This window comes from Carettochelys insculpta, chromosome 3 (assembly GCF_033958435.1).
Source record: "Carettochelys insculpta isolate YL-2023 chromosome 3, ASM3395843v1, whole genome shotgun sequence".
NCBI classification, from domain to species: domain Eukaryota; kingdom Metazoa; phylum Chordata; order Testudines; family Carettochelyidae; genus Carettochelys; species Carettochelys insculpta.
In genome coordinates this window covers 61835636-61853542 of record NC_134139.1, presented here as the reverse complement: position 1 = coordinate 61853542, position 17907 = coordinate 61835636, and the positions used below count along the sequence as shown (strand labels likewise).

The 17907-nt window shown below is 40.7% G+C and overlaps 1 protein-coding gene across 1 annotated transcript in view; it reads left to right on the top strand.

The window, feature by feature from the left end:
• The window catches only part of KCNK2 (potassium two pore domain channel subfamily K member 2), a 135669-nt gene extending 120824 nt beyond the window's left edge, over positions 1-14845 (top strand). The window contains exon 7 of the mRNA XM_074988411.1: positions 14528-14845. Coding sequence (XP_074844512.1) covers positions 14528-14845 — 318 coding nt within the window. The remainder of the gene's footprint in view (positions 1-14527) is intronic.
• The last annotated feature ends 3062 nt before the right edge of the window (positions 14846-17907 follow it).

The window sequence follows — 17907 nt, the reverse complement described above, 5'->3', positions numbered from 1 at the left end:
TGTACTAATCCAACAACTGCATATAAAAAATGTCTATTTGAGATATAGTTCCTGTCTCATACATTTTGTGGACCATTATGAATTAAAAGTATTAACTGGATGGCTATTGCACTCTGGTGCCATATACTTTGAAAGCTTTCTAAATCTACTCCACTTGGCTGTTAAATTTCATATCCTGGAAAAAAATTGCAGGGGAACTTTTTTAAAGATTAAAGTGGATGTTTTGTCTCTTTTTCATATGTCTCAGAAGTAGTAATTTTCATTCTGGATAATAGTGGCTATCTCCAGATCCCAAATAGGTTGGGCAATAACAAGAGGATCAGTAGGAAAGAGAGTTTTTTAATGAGAGATTCAAAAAGAGGGTCAATCAGCGATGTGAGTGGGAGTTTTTATATCATTAACCATTAGTGCTGATCTGGCTGAATTGATTCTGAGTGGAATTTGGCCTTCCACTCCCCCCAACTTCTCAGAACAACATTTACTGATTCTGGGTAGTAGTGCTACAGATTCTGCTTTTAGTGATGAAAAGCTTAATGTAGTGCCCGGTGCATTGCTGCCATTCTGAGCAACCTTCACAAAGAGAACATAGGTACTAAATGCAATTAAGTAGATATAACAAGAAGATGAAACAGTCTGTTCTAGTTCAGAGACACTTGTAGGGCTCAAACTCTACTGATTTGTCTGTCGCTTTCCTTTTTGAGAAGTTCTACCTCATAATTACAGATACTTTGCACTCATTATCCACACTTAATTTCTGTGTACTTAAGTTGTCCCCAAAATGAAGAAAATGTCTCTGTCCAATGATTGCTGAGAGTTTATATAATTTCAAAATACTTTACAGGCAAAGTATTATTATTGTAGTCTAAGGGAAAAATCCCCAAGTATAGCTAAGTTGTGCCTGTGGTGCATGAATTGGAATAGAGGGCAAGAGGACTCTAAGCTCTTTCTCTACTGTCTTCATCCTCATCCTAACCAGAGACCAAACGAAGACCCAGCATATCTTAGAGCAGCCTAAAGGCTACTCTAACTTACGCTTACTAGAGCAGTGCCCTAGACATCCATGATGGTTAGAGAGCATAGTGCGTTCTGTCTCTGGCCATTGGATGCTCTTGGCCTGTTCTGGAAGGGCTCCCCCACTATTTGGGTGCGGGTGGTATGGAGCAGCTCTCTCCATTCCTTTAGAAATGCTGGAGACAAAAGAGACACAGCCACAAACCAGAATAGGGCCCAAAGAATTTTTGTTGTGGTGGTGGTGATGATATTGTTGTTTAATATTTGTGGCTGTGGTAGTGCCTGGAGGCCCCGATCAACGATGAGGATCCCATTGTGCTAAGCATTATATATGTGTATAACGAAAAGACAGTCCCTCCTCTACTTATTTTTCAAAATCTAAAACAAAACTGCTGATTTATACAGAAAACAGAAGGGGAGACCACAAGGTAACAACAAGGCAGTTATGATTAGCATAGTAAGTGGCAGCCACGGTTCCTATTACCTGCATGGGGTCAGCATTTGAACCTGTACAAATAATGAATATTTCAGTTTGCTGTCAATTTGAAAAAATAGTCCTACATTTTGGCAAATAAAAAGGCCAACAAAGATTTGGTTTGAGTCAAATTAATTGTTAGGTTGTTTTCAACCAAAACAAATTGGTGAAATCAGTCTGATTTTGTGAAGTGTTCAGTGTTGTCAAGCAGCCTTTTTTTCCCCTCTAATTGCATACAAAAGAGTTGAAAGATTGCAGCCAGTTCTACTTCTGACCCGCATCATCGCAGAACAGACCTCTTACCCATGAGATCTCTCCATGATTACCCTTTTGATTTTTTTTAAAATAAAAATTAATCAATTATTTTAATCATTTAATAGTTGTCCTTTGTGCATGTTCCCCTTATTAGCTGATGTTTCCCTTATCATAAATGAAGATGAATATTGTGGAAATGCAGGTCTGTTCAACCAACAGCTGCCTTCTTCTGGAATGTTATTTTACATATAACATGCCTGACTCTGGTCCAAACACACAGCCATTCCCAGTTGCTCTATTCTTTTATCCCATAAGTTTTTTTTTCTGAAAGCTAAATATGAGTAAACACAGAAGGATTATTTTTAGACACTGGACTATTTTATTGCTGACTTGTTCCTGGAAATTATTCTTTCCAGCTTCTCAGCACACAGGTATTTTTAATCAGTTATTGTTCCCTCCCTGTTTTGAAGAGAGTATGCACACAGCTGACATAGTCCTAGGCTTACTGCTTGCTTGGGGTTTGTTGAATTTATTAATAACTTAAGTGAAAAAGCCAAAGCTTTCTTACCAAAGCAGGCTGTTTTTAGGGTTTTCTCTGTGTTCCTTCTGCCTCAGAGAGAAATTCAAATCTTTTTTATTATTCTTCTTGGAGACAACAATATCTACCCTACAGCATTCGTCAGCAGAAATAACTTTGTATTCTAGGCTCTAGATCCTGAACTTAAGGTCAGTCTTCAGAGGAATCTGTGTTCTTTAGCAAGTCTGTGAAAATTGTCACCCTGTTGCGGCCTCAAACACCAAACTTTTTAAAAATGTGGCTAGGAGCATAATGAAACTCTGGTCTTCAGAAGTGAAACACTAGTTCAGCAATAGGCAAACTAGGCAAGCAAGTGGGATGCATGTATGGCCTTCCTTCATTTCAGTGGACCACAAGATTATTATAACTAAGCTGGTCTCCTGTGATATCATACTTTTGCTAACTGCACTTGCCCACCTAGAATTTGTGGGATGTGCTGACTGACCATAGCAGTGCTTTGGTTGGATGCAGAGGGAATTCACGGTTCTCCCTGTGCAAATAGCTTGCACTTCACATGCCCTTGCTTTACATGCAGGTCACTTTAGTAGGAAAAAAGCTGCATGGACAGAAAACAGTGGAATCTGGCAACCTCGTGTGAGGATAATGGCGAAGAAAATGTCTCTCGGGAACCCTGATGGACAGCATGCAGCCAATGAGTCACAGGTTGCCAGATACTGAGCAAGTATGTTAACTTAAATCTCATAGGCAAGAGACAGTAATTGACTCATATGCTAAGTGGGCTTTCTAAGTTGCAAAGCCATGCTAAAGTGCATATAAGAAAATATAGACCCTGAAGGTAGGCATGGTTTTGTGATAAGGTTGAGAATAGCTTCTGTAACCATGTGGTCAAACGCTTCCAGTGTCAATAAATGGAGTCCAATGCTTTCTGAGTGGAACTTTGTTTCTCTTTTTAATATTCTATGTGGATCCTGAAGATCCTGTAACATTTTTTAATAAGAAAAGGGATCTTTCACTTCCCAAATCCCTTCCTGCTATTGTTGGGCAACTTGGTGTCCATCTGTCTGCCATACGTGACCTGGACATAGTTAATAAAGTGCCTGGGGATACTTCCAAATGAAACATGTTGCAAATATAATTTCTTCATGACCCAGTAAAAGGTATGTGTCTTTTATATCTGCTTTGCTATCTTTCCCCAACAGTATCTATACTCCGCTTTTTCAAAAATAAAGCCCTTTCCAATTTTTAGTATTTTAAATCTCAAAATCATGGGCCAAATCAGTTCCAAATAATTTCACTCTGTCAGTGGGCAGTGAACTTGTCAAAGGACCAAGTTAATCTTAACGTTAAAAGTTAAAATATAGTCACTGAGAGTGTAATATTGGGAATCTTCTATGAGATTTTAATACCATAAACTGAATGCTATGTTAATCACTAGTCACGTGCATGATCCTGGTGTCACCTGAATACATCAGCTCACTTTTGATCAATCTTTTGCCTGTCATAATGTTGTCAGTAATGGAAGCCGGCTTAATTTTTATAACTATTAATAGATCTTATTGTCACTGTGGTTGTGTGTTGTCTGCATGAGAAGGAATTTCCTCCCTTTAAAAAGAAGACAGTGAGATACAGCTTTAAGACTGTTACTTGGGCATACACTAAAATTTTCAACAAGTAGCACTTGAACATCAATGAAAGCTTGTATGGCGCTATGAAAATGTCAAGTGCTGCGTGATTGTTAACTACTATTGGGAACAAATACATTATTGAATGGCTAAACAGAAGCCCAGTTCATCCAAAATAAATCTCTCTGGAAAAGTGGTTCCCAAACTTTTCACTAGTGTGGACCCCCAGTAAGCCCCCAAATGGTTCATGAGCTGCCCATACACGCCCCCAAACCATTTATGGATCCCCATCCCAAAGCCAGCTCCAGCCACTATGTACACTTCATTAAATGAAAAAGGAAACCACAACATAGATTTTTGGACAACAGATAATATCATTATTGGAAGATATTTAATTTAAAATAATAATTGATTTTAACTTTGCAATTTATTTAAAACTTATTTTCTATGGTCATTTTTATTTATCTTTCATTTTTTTCATGGACCTCTTGGAATACTCTTGTGGACCTCTAGGGGTCCATGGACCCCAGATTGGGAACTACTGTTCTGGGGTATTTCCCATTTCTCACTGTCTGGTGCCATCCTAGTTTTCTTGAAAATTGGGTTCTATATCAGGCATGGTAAATTATTTTTGTTAAGGTCCAAATTTCTTTGTCAAGGTACAGTCAAGCATAGGTGCAAGAAGTAGGGGTATGGGGTGCTGCAGCACCCCCAAATTTAGCAGCCAAGGTCATGGCTGCTGACTCCATGGTCCTGCTGCCCAGGATCCTGGCCACCAGCCCCAATTCTCTTGCCACCTAGGGTTCTAACTGCTGCCCTGCTGCTGCCAGGGGGCTCTGTGTACAGCCCCAGGGGCTCTGTTTCTGGCTACAGGATCCTGCCTCGTCATCAGCCCCAAGCCTTGAGGCTCTGCTGCTGGGCTTGTGGTCCTGGCTGCCAGATTCAGCTCTACGGGTCAGTGAGTGGTAAGGAGGGTGCAGCTCAGTACCCTCATTCCAAAGTCTTCCTGCACCATTGCAGCAAGGTCCAGAGAAACATTTTTCATATTATGGTAACAATAATGATAAGTAAATAAAAAAATTGCAGTGTCCATTTAAAGCACCCTGATGGTCTAGACTTGGCCCACAGTCTACCTATTAACTACCACTGTTCCAGAATCTGCATATCCAGACATTCAATGACTATCGATACTGAGCCATTGTCAGCTGGTGCATGTGGGCTTTCTGTGGTCTGATTTATTCTGCCCTCACAAACCAATCTTCTGTTTGTTAATCTTGAATATTACAAAGTGACATTCTGACATTTTACAATGGATTGTCACAAATCTGTAAGCCCATTGAAGCATGAATAAATGGATACAAAAGACTTCTTTTACATGAGGCACTTTATATAAATCAGTGGCAAATATGCAGTGTGTGAGAAAGAGTGGGTGAGTGTGGTTATCTGGCTAGAAAAGATTCAAAGGCCCTTTGAGCCACTCCACTTCCAAATCTCTCCTTAATACATTCCTCTGCCATAACGCATGCAAATCACTGCCAGCTGGGACTGACCTAGCTGGTGACTCCTTTCTCCTTAATTTTATTCAGTTAGCCTTATATCATCTTTTTGCTTCAGTGTCCTATTGCATATTATCTGAACAACAGATTATAAAGTTACTGGGGCAGGAATTGTCCTCTCTTACATCTCTGTACACCATCTAGCACAGCAGTGCTCCGATCTTTGGCTGGGATTGCAGGGCACTATCATAATACAAATAATAAATAACATTTATTCCTGCATGATTGTGGGGAGTGACAGACATGTGGAAGAAGCCATTTTGGCAGGGCAGTGGTATTGAGGAGAAGTGAAAGGAGAGATGGTGAGAGATATGGAAGAGAGAGGAGGGAAGTCCAAAGCACCTTTCAGCAGTGTGAACCTTGACTAGAATCTTCGCCTCTTTGTAGCAGAAGGGCAGTTCCGGCTTCTGTACGTGGCTAGGGTTGCTGCTGCACAAGTTAGCTCAAGTGCAGTAATGCCCACAGGTTGGGAAAACTGTAGCCTGCGCTTGCAGGGCACTAGAGGAAGAAATAGACCTGCACTGCTGCCCATGCTGTGTATCAGCCTACTCAGTAGTTGCCCTGTTGCCTTGTGGCCTATTTATATGATTTAACTTTAAAAAAAGAGCTGAACTGCATAGTTCCTGAGAATATTTCATAAGGTTCTTGAAGGCAAAATGTTAAGTACTCCCTTTGGCATGGACAATATGACACTTTCATTCTCTCTCTAAATTGTACTCAGATTACTGTCCTAGTGAGTTAGTTTCCATTTTGTTCTCCACAGAACTAATAGGAGTGTATCTTCAGCTCCAGCCAACCAACTTGTTATTTAATTCCTATTTTTTGCTTAAAGTATCTTTAAGAAAATGATTAAAATGCATATGCCAAAGGAAATAGTGTAAAAAAACCCACAGAGTAATTAGAAATACTTCCTATAAATTTTTCTTTTTCTGCTACTGTGATACACAAGTGTTATCTATCTCCTTATACAGCATCCATTACCACAGTAGCTGAGTGCATCTCAAATATTTAATTAGAAATAGTGATATCTCCCTTCCTTCCCTGTTAATAGGATATAGCTTGAGAAAATTACAAAGATGTTTTTAAGGTGGGGAAGGGAAAGAGATGATAGTGAGAGAGGGAAATCTTGTGGCAGGAAAGCTAAGTCTAAGAGTTGAGTTTTGTGTTTAGTTCTGAAAGTGGAAATGTCAATGGTCATTCTTGCCTCTTCCAGCAGGGAGTTCCAAAACCCTTTTTTAACCATTTCATAGTTCCAGTGGAACATTGGTTGAAGAACAGCGGCAACCTTTCAGGAGCTTAGGATCAGTTTCAAAGAGGGTTATAAATATCAGGAGAGATGTTGTGAATTTGACGCTGTGCCATGGAGAGCCAAAGGAGAGAGCAACATACCCGTGTAATTTGCTTACAGTAATATGTGTCACTAAGAAGATAGGTTATTGTGTTTTGTGCCAACTAGAGCTTTCTAATTGCTGGTGGGTTCATTCCTAGTATGAATGAATCAAGGCTGGAATCACCCATGCCATGCTGTGGCCAGATCCCTATCTACTAAAGAGGAGTTCATTGTTGCTGGATGGAGAATTTTTGTTGCTATGGGTATTTGAGCGAAAGAATCCCAAGACTGAGAATCTGAGGGTAAAAGTCCTACATAATGAGGGTGTGAGGGGAAGGCATTTATAAAGAAAAAGGGCCTTTAAACTGTTTTCCCTTCCAGTACCATCATCTCAGGCTAGCCTGTGTTCTGTTGTAGCCACATGCTCTTTTCTGACCTTAGACTAGAAGACTGTATATCTTCATTGAAGCACTGATCTCAGATAAACTTTGAGAAAGCTAGAAGAGGGTGCTGCTCGCATTTAATCAAAGGGTTGCAGCCCATGCTCTCTCACCATCTTCTCCAATAGTTTTGTATAGAAATTGATTAGGATGGCATTGATAACTAAGCTTGGTTGCACTCCAAATGAAAGACTCAAGAGCTGGGAGGTTTAGCTGCTTACACAAGCCATTTCTGGTCATTTCCATATATCTGCATGGCTTCTTGGTAATGGGATATGACTTCCTTACTCAACCACAGTACTACTATAATGCTGTTGGGGGCTTTTCTTTGTTATGCATATCTGTCTATTAATAGCATCAGCAAAAGGTCTCTGCAAAGGTCTGTTTTGTTACTGAACGGGGAGGTTTACATATCATTGTAGCTGTGTCACACTAAAAGATTGAATCTCTAGACAAAGACAATACTTGGGTTTGAACTGGGAACTGCTCAAATTTAATGATGAGGTTTCTATTGACAAGAAGATATTGGGCTGTTTGTACTTGTACTTGTACTCTCTGTTATGTGGATGAGTTTTGGGCTGTCATTCTGATACCTTTCACCAGCACTTAAGAAATATTGTTCATATTCCAATCCTGGTACTCCATATTACTGACTAGCAGTTGGGCATTTGTGTGACTAGGAGTCTTCATCATATAGTTCAGAACTATTTGATTAAAAAGGCAGATGTGTCTCCTATGAAGTCTGCAGTGTAATTTATTTTTGTGAGGCAGAGAACTTAAAGAAAAAGCAAAGAGTTCTTGTTCTAAATATCTGTGTGTAGATATTTTAGGTTTTGAACTGTAGAGACAACTGGCATTTCAATCACTTAGCATCAGATATGAAGTGGCTACCAGACCCCAGATTAAGCTACAATTGAATGCAATATGAGGAAATGTCATACCTTGGGGACAGAGAGAACCTGAACATTCACTGAAATGTCATTATGAACAGAGGAGGAATTAAATTACAAGAACAGGTTGCTTATGTGCTCTGGCAGTTTTAGAAATTGCACATTCTTCATTCAGTAACCTTTTGAACCCAAGTCCAGAAATGTTACATGATAAAATAAGTTGTAGTCTGAAATGGTAAAATATTTCTTTAAGTGCATTTCAGGACCCACAAAAATTAGGGGCTGAAAGCAGCAATTTGGGCCAGGCATAGGACACAGCACTTATTTCAGTTTCCCTGTGTAACACAGTTACATATTCAATTCTTCTTTCTCTTATTTTATAAATAAATTTCAGATCACACTAAATTATGCCAAACTGTGTGACAGTTTTGAAACAGGGACAGTTCATATGTCCACCACATTCATATTATGATGTAAATCAGGAGTTGAATCCAAGTTTCGAAAAAGGGTATTTACTGGGGACCCTCACCTAGCCCCCATACGAAAATTTGATTAGAAATTAAATATTCAGTAACCTAATAACTACACTTATAAAATCTCAGTAAATAATTAATGTGCCTATCAGTTAAAATGCAGCAAGTGGCCCAGAATTATGAAGATAACATGGTCTTCTGCATGTGGCTGAGTGGACATGACCAATGAATATTAAGCATGTCTAAATTGGGGTTGCCAATAATTAGTTTTGTCAGCTGCACAGGCAGCTGATTATTTGCAGGGAAAGAATAGGAAGGGAATGGGGAGAAAGCTGAAGCTGCCAATAGAAGACAAATTAGAGTGAGGTTGAAAAGGTGGTGAGTAGATCAGTTCAGAATCCTTGTGGCTTTCAGTAGCCTGCCTAGGCAAAAGACAGAGCAGAGGGATGGTAACCAAACAAAGCTAGTTAAGTAGGTCTAAATATAAATGTACCAATCTTGACATTATCCCTGGAAACATGAATGTGAGCAATGCATCTCTGAGTAAAATATCTGGGCTAGATTCTCAGCGCGCACACAGTTGAGGAAAAGGTGAAAAGGTGGGGAGAGCATGGAAATTGGTGTATGGGTATTGATCACAAATGTTTTAAGAGTTCACTGGATCAACATGAAATGGTGATAGATAGGTATGGAGTTAGTTTTAAACTGAGGCCTTGGTTTTACTGGTTACTTGGCAAATGTCAAAAAGCATTCATTCAAATTGAAAACATATGGATGAAACTCCCCCCATTCCCTGTGAGAGATTGTGTGTGTGTGTGTGTGTGTGAGAGAGAGAGAGAGAGAGAGAGAGAGAGAGAAGAGAGAACAAAATGTAAAACATGAGTTATATTGAAATTATGGTTACATGATTATACAACACCAACTTCAGACCTTATCAAATTCCCTTCTCCTTCTGGAGTTAAAGCATCAAAGTCTCTTATTTTCAAACCAACCTTTTTAATGAAAAGAAAAAGGTTAATTTTACTCTCAGTCCTTGTGTGCAGGGCATTCACTTATCCTGTTCTTAACAGACAGACAGAAGGTGGATGAGAGACAGGATAGAAAGGATGGGTGAAATACAGCTTGCAGGAAGGTGTTGAAATACTGAACTTATGGTCAGTCATGAACGGATGCTTTGGCTTGCACACAGACCACAAACTATTGCTTAGACTGCCAGTCAGTTATGATGTAGTGGGTGTTGTCCTTTAGAGTCTTTCTTCTTAGACAAGGCAGCTTTAGGTGAATGCAGAATAGTTTACTTTGGAATTTGCTGAAAACCCACATAAGTGAGGTAGGGTAGGAGGAAAGAAACAGTGGGTAGGAAATAATACAAAAGCAACCCCCAGCATAGGTGCCAAGTGTGGCATGTGAGCTGATTTTGTCACCGGCATACCCTGCCCCTCAAAGCCATGCTGCCTGTGGATTTACAAAAGACTAGCTAATGCTACCAACCACCACCTAAACGGTAAAGCTCTGCATTTCAATGTATTTATTAATGAAGATGTTGTTAGTATGACTATTAGTGACTTATACCAATAGCTCATTTTGATTGGACTAATAGTTTGTCTGTTTGGTTTTCTTGGCTCTATTGTCACGTTCATCACTGTAAATAAAACTGGCTTTTGTGATTATTGTAACATCTTGTGAACTTACACAAACATTTACACTGGACCTTAGGGTAACTTTGCACAATCAATTATCACAACACAACCCATACACTGTCTCTCTGCCAACAGAGGACTCTCCTTTCCCAGGGTATCCCCTAGTGATTGTGAAGGCTGTTCCTGGGATAACTTTGCACTAGTGCAGGGGATGATCTAGCTCATTGTTTTGTTTTGTTTAAATTAAGGTTGCACCTCTGAAATCAGGTACTCTCTGGACTGGCAACTGGACCATGGATGTTGCTGGATCAGAGAGCCCCAGCAGCCTAGCTTGGAGGCTAGCTGTATGTTAGGTGGGCTAGTGACAGGGGGACTGGCAGCATCTGGGGAGCCGGGCCTTGGAAGCCCGCAGCCCAGCGGGAGACAAGGAGCCTCTGCTGAGCAGCTAGGAAGCTGGCAGCTGGGCATCCACCGGGGCTGGGGAGTTCCTGCCAGGGAGCCAGGATGTCTTCACTGGTGAGTCAGTGGCCTGGCAGGAGTTGAGGATGGGGAAATGTGGAGCTTGCAGCCTGGCAGGAGCCAGGAGCCCCTGCTGGGGAGCCAGGGAGCTCAGCATTAGCTCAGGAACCAATGGCCTGGCAGGAGTCAGGGATGGGGGCCAGGGAGCCAGTGGCCCACAGCTGGGGAGCAAGGAAACCAGCATCCAAGGAGCATCAGATAGGGAGCAGAGGTATGTGGCCAGCAGTGGTAGCTTCAGCCAGGAATCAGCATCCCAGACCAGAAAGCTAGTGGGCCTGCAGCAGCCAGAAAGTGATAGGGTTGGGGCCTGAGAGTGGGCCCACAACTGGGAGGAGAGCCCAGGAGCAGGAAGCCAGGCGGGGAGATTCACCTCCCCCAATCCAACAATGTTCACTCGGATCCCATGGGTGCCAGTTCAGGGAGGTGCAACCAGTGCTTGTTTTCTAGTAAGAAAAATACTGGCCCAGTTGAAATATGCAGGTATCAGAGGCTTGATTTTTTTCTAAAACCTAAAGTACATACGTCAGCGTTCCTTCTACCCCAGTGTGAATACTGATTTATTATGTAGCTATCCTAAATGCTATGCAGAACTGAAAAGAATCCTTGTTTTAAAAATATACATATTAGGCCACATTCATTTTTGGTGGAATTCTATTGAAGCTGAATGATGTACAGACTTAATAACATGACCTTTGGATCTGGGGGGCTTTTTTGTTCGTGAAATAAGAAAAGCTGGATCAAACATCCCTCATCCTTCCCCATTGAGCTGATGACTTTTACCATTGTGTTTCTGTTTCCAGCAGCAGTGTAAAATATACATAGTTCTTTTTACCCCCTTCCAGAGCTCATGTGCATAAACATTTTATAGGCAAACCCTCTTATTTCTCTGACTTTATTTGCATTGATTTTCATGAACAAATGTGTGCTCACCTCATCACTGCTTGTTTGCCCATGATTGAAATTCTGGGACTCTGCATTACAAATTAGAGTAATTTATTTAAGTGGTTTAATTCTTTTAATATGCTACTCTTTGAATTACATTAGTTTACCATCTCCATTCTGAACCTAACCATCCATTAAAACACTCTGAAATGTGGAGATTTAAGGAAAAAAATAACTTCCAAAAATATCTGTTCCTGAGTTGAATTGAAAAAATAAATAACAAAAAAACCCTACAAAACAACTTAACAATTTAAAGGAATCCATTTGTTTTAGTGATAAATGGAGTATTTTCTCTGCTTGATGTAATAACCATATTGGCTACGTCTACACTTGAAGCCTACATCGAAGTAGCCTATTTCGATGTGGCGACATCGAAATAGGCTATTTCGATGAATAACGTCTACACGTCCTCCAGGGCTGGCAACGTCGATGTTCAACATCGACGTTGCGCAGCACCACATCGAAATAGGCGCTGCGAGGGAACGTCTACACGCCACAGTAGCACACATTGAAATAAGGGTGCCAGGCACAGCTGCAGACAGGGTCACAGGGCGGACTCAACAGCCAGCCACTCCCTTAAAGGGCCTCTCCCAGACACACTTGCACTAAACAGCACAAGATACACAGAGCCGACAACGAGTTGCAGACCCTGTGCATGCAGCATGAATCCCCCGCTGCAGCAGCAGCAGCCAGAAGCCCTGGGCTAAAGGCTGCTGCCCACGGTGACCATAGAGCCCCGCACGGGCTGGAGAGACAGCATCTCTCAACCCCCCAGCTGATGGCTGCCATGGAGGACCCCACAATTTCGACGTTGTGGGACGCGGATTGTCTACACGGTCCCTACTTCGACGTTCAACGTCGAAGTAGGGCGCTATTCCGATCCCCTCATGAGGTTAGCGACTTCGACGTCTCGCCGCCTAACGTCGAAGTTAACTTCGAAATAGCGCCCGACGCGTGTAGCCGCGACGGGTGCTATTTCGAAGTTAGTGCCGCTATTTCGAAGTAGCGTGCACGTGTAGACACAGCCATTGTGGGCTAAATTCAGTCAAAGGCCAATATATTAATGTGAAATAAAGTCAGAGGCTGAGGGTCGTATCAGTGCAGTACAAGGTTGTTGCCAATTTTAGAGGAGTCCTCCTCATTTATTACATGAAAACATTTTCTCTCTCCTTTTATCCCTTTCCTCCCATTCCCACACCTCAGCACCTCTCAGCTGTTGCTATTCAGAAAGGATTAGTCCCACCCCTTCTGCACTATTAACTTTGTAACAGTATATTTAAAAGCTTTGTCACCATCCCCACTTTCCTACCTCCCTTACTTCTTTCCATTTTCTTCCCTTTTAATTTCTTAAAAATTAATTAATTAATTAAGAATTAATTAATTAAGAATTCTTAATTAATTAAGAATTAATAAATTCTTTAAAAAGGAGTGTCTTTTCCATTTAAAAGTGGTCTAAAGGCTGAACATTTTGGGTGCTGGGAAGTAGAGGGTAATTGTGGACTCTATCCCTACCCCTGCCCTCCGACTACTCCCTGTGCAACCCCACCGACGGGGAGGGGGAAAATTAAGGCAGTTGCAAAGGGGCTGGAGCTCTGGGTCTCTTTGAAATGCCCCAGAAGCACCTTTCTGCAGCTCTGAGGGCTGGGTGGTGGAGGCCCGGAGCCAGGCTCTAGGAAGCGTTAAGAACTGACTGTCCTCGGTTCCACCCTTTACACCTTCTGAGGATGCAGTGAATCCCCGCCCAACACACTTTGTCCCCAAGCCCATGGTTGCTGTCAGCCCCACTGCTCATATGCATGTGTGTGTACATATGCTCTTCAAATCTGCTGATACAGGAAGCTAAGTGCAGCATGAAGTTGAGGAGAAAAATGCTTGAAAGAGTACTGTCTTCACTCAGAGAGGATCAGGCCCAAGTTAATTCCTGGCAAATGCATTTGGAATGCTAAGAGCAGTGACCAGCCACAGTGTAGGGATCTGCATATTTCCGAACTGAAAAGTAGCAGTCATTATGCAAATCAGAACACCTGTCATAGACAATCAGAATGGAAGAAGCTTCATAATGGCAATGCAATCGTAGAGCTGTTAGACTCCACAACATCTCTGCTCTCTGACTACCGGACGTGTTTCATTTCAGTGTAATTAGTGACAACCTCGAGTCCCGCATTGGAAGCCAACTCCTTTCTCTAGCTGATAGAACAGACCTAATTGAAATGGAAAGAAAAAGCAAAGCATATTGCTGACTTGACTAAAACTGTCACTTGCATTAATCCTGGCTTTGAACATGCACTAAAAATAGAACACAAGCAGCTGACATTTTTCTTTAAAAAGCTCTTTCCATCTATATTTAGAAAATCCTGTGTCAAGCTTCACAGAGATCTTTACACGGGCATTAAGTGGGTCCATAAATAACCCTGTACATCTCCCTTGGTAACAATACATAACACAGTCCGGATTTCTGGGAATTCAGCATCCCCTGGCCAGCTGGGTTTTTCTCAGCTGTCTGGATTTCATTTTAAAGAAACTTTTCTTTATTGATTCCCTGTAAACCAGAGTTTAAATTTTTAACTGCATAGATTTTTGTTGTTGCTTTTACCATCATTCTTAGCTCTCATTGTATTAATAGTTCTTCCTTTTGGCTGAAAAAAACCAGACTTTTAAAATTGTTATTAAAAGGTATACCTGAAGCAACACAGAGCTGTGGCAATGGGCAAAATTTTTGTCTGTCTATAGACATGCTATGTGCTGTTCATTCTTGAGTCCTGAACATAGAACATCCTTGAAGTACCTACTCACCTTGTGTTTCTCTCCCCCTTCTCTTTCATTGTGTGTGCTGCAGGTGGGAGAGTTCAGAGCCCATGCAGCTGAATGGACAGCTAATGTCACAGCAGAGTTCAAAGAAACCCGCAGGCGTCTAAGTGTGGAGATTTATGACAAGTTTCAACGAGCTACCTCCATCAAAAGGAAGCTCTCTGCAGAACTTGCTGTCAACCACAGCCAAGATCTGACCCCTTGCAAGAGGACCCTGTCAGTCAACCATCTCACAAGCGAGAAAGACATCTTGCCTGCTCTAACAAAGACAGACAGCATTTATATGAATGGTTTGACACCTCACTGTGCAGCAGAAGATATTGCTGTGATTGAAAACCTTAAGTAGTGCTGACTTTGGATGCCAATCCTTGGAAAAGTTCTTGGCTTAAACTGGCCATACAATTTCTTTTTCCTCCCATCCATGACTGATGGTAGTAGCATCTTTTACATGTGCATGAGTTCAATGGAAATCGCCATGATAGGGAGTCAATGTCACCATCATAGCTCTTCAAAGATACAAGATGAACCAATTTTCTGTTGTTGATAGATGCTGGAGCAAGCAACATCCTATGCCTTTTTTATGCTCAGACTGTTTTTCATTTCTCCTAATGTGCCATATGGCCTAAAGAATGAGTTATATTTGTTTATGTTAACAATGTAGCTTTGAGGGATCAGTCCTTAACTTTTCAGGGTCTACCTTACTGAGCCTAGGAATGGACCATTTATGGACAACAACATATTTGTAAATGGCAAGAAATTCTTATGCAGCCTTTTACCTAAGAAATTTTTGTCCGTGCCTTATCTTTTGAAGAAACAGAACCTCTCTAACTCTTGTATGGTTTGTGTTTGTTTGTATGTCTGTTTTTTTGCATGACTAACATATTTCATTTGTGCTTTCACCTTGCCTGAAATGATGATGTTTTAAAGGTGTCATTAATAAAGATACCAACATTGAGAATGGATGCCAAAAAAACAAAAAAACAACCAACAGACATCAAAGCAGCACTCCAAATCCTAGCTTTAAAAGCAATGCCGTTACAAGAGTTGCAAAAATATCCCCTGAAAGTATTTGTTTTACTCACATCCAGGTGATGCATGTTCACACTATATTACAACCAGATCTGCAGAATTTCTGGATCCATTTGTTTTTTTCTAGCATTATTCGGCAATGTTATCCCATGTGTCAGATGTATGAAAAATCTTCAGTTACGTGTAATTAAATTATTTGCTAGATGACATTAACTCTTTGTGGAAATGTTTTAAATTGGTGCATTCTAATAACCATGCTCATGAAAACAATACAGAACAGTACCACAGCAATTTCTAATAATAATAAATCTGCTGCCAATAGTTATTCTAAACTTTTTGTTTATGTCAAGTCACGCCAGGCACCATATTTTACACAGGGATCCTACTGGAATGCTTTCCTGAATGTCACACTGTACAATAGTTGCCTACACCAGAACTGTGATTGACGGGGGAATGCAACTGAAACTGGTATCACTGTGACTTTCTATGTTTAAAAAATATAGACTTCTCTGAATACAAATACAGACGTGAAGGAAAGCTGATAAATAGCACAATCTGAAAGCTCATGATCATATAGGAAAGGCTGATGATATGCAGATCTGAAAATGACCCATGGGTTTCTCTGTTTGTTTTAAAGAAAAGCATTGACTTTAGTTCTGGATCTGTTGTTTTATAATTGTGAGATTCAAAAGGAATGCAGGATAAAAAGGAAGAATGGATACTTTTGTCTTTTTTTAAATTTTTCATATTTTAGTCTATTGTAAGCCGGCTGTACATAAAATGAATATAACAAGCCCTAAGGGAATAATTTAGGCTTTGTGGAAATTAAAGAAAAATGGATTTTATTGATTGGCCATGATGAAAATGACAAACCGATAGCATCTCTGACCATTAAATAACATACAAAATATGAATGTTAATGATCTGGATGCTTAATCTTATTCTCTGATTAATCAATGTTATCTGTGTAAATATCACTCACTTAACATTTACAGAGTGTTCACTATTAAAATAAGGAAAGTTCCATGATTAGTACTGGGCCATTCTCTTTTAAAATCAAAAGACCCCTGTCTCTCTTAGCACAGTGTTCTGAATGTCCATGTGGTGAGAAGCTCTTCTTGCCATGTATAAACTGTGAAAAGTAAAGAAAAATAAAGTTTTTACTTAAAATAAGCGTTTTTCAGTCTCATGTTTGCTGCTGCCCCATCAGAATGCTGAGAAATTACCTGAGATATCACACCTTTGGGGCTCAAGTGTTATAATTTTCATACTAGTTTGCAGCCAACTTACATTTAAGCTAGTTTAACAATGAAAAGAACTTGTTCCCAACATCAAAATATTTTCTCCATGTATTAAACAGTAATGTTTTTGGGTTGCTACATTTTGATATTTTTGTGGCTATTTTAAAGGAATTTGGCAGGACTGAATTTCAACTTTAATACATTCTTCAATCAGGAAACATAAAGCTTAGAATACACAACACCTAGGGCCGTGTCTACACTAGCCAAAAATTTCGAAATGGCCATGCAAATGGTCATTTCAAAGTTCACTAATGAAGCGCTGAAATACATATTCAGCACCTCATTAGTATGCGGGCGGCCTCAGCACTTCGAAATTGACACGGCTCGCTGCCACGCGGCTCGTCCAGATGGGGCTCCTTTTCGAAAGGACCCTGGCTACTTCGAAGTCCCCTTATTCCTATGAGCAGATGGGAATAAGGGGATTTCGAAGTAGGCAGGGTCCTTTTGAAAAGGAGCCCCATCTGGACGAGCCACATGGTGAAGAGCTGCGTCAATGTCGAAGTGCCGCGGCCGCCCACATGCTAATGAGGCGCTGAATATGTATTTCAGCGCTTCATTAGTAAACTGCGAAATGGCCATTTGCATGGCCATTTTGAAGTTTTTGGCTAGTGTAGACACAGCCCTACTGATATTCTTTTGTATGCTAACGCTTAAATTCATCAGGACAAAGTAAATGCCAAACTGAGCCCTGATTTACACCTGTAAAACCTTACTAAAGTCAATGAAATAACCCATGATATAGACTCACTCTGAATTTGACTCTAAAACTATGAAAACTGGCTCAGCAATCTTTCTTCTTTAAGCAGCGCTACAGAGAGGACTAAAATAAACCAAAGGCAATCAAGAAATTACATTATCATGATATACACAGACATCCCTTTTCTATCATTTTGGGAGCGGCAATGAATCCCTCCCCCACTTTATCTCATGGTCTATATAGTGCTTGGTACTGTGAGTCAAAGTTTATTAGTGTGTAAATTCTTCAGGGTACATTCTGGGTGAGCCATGTGAACTGGTTCCTACAGGGTTAAGCAGCAAATATTGTCACTAGACCAGCGCTCTGGTGGCTCACTTGAGG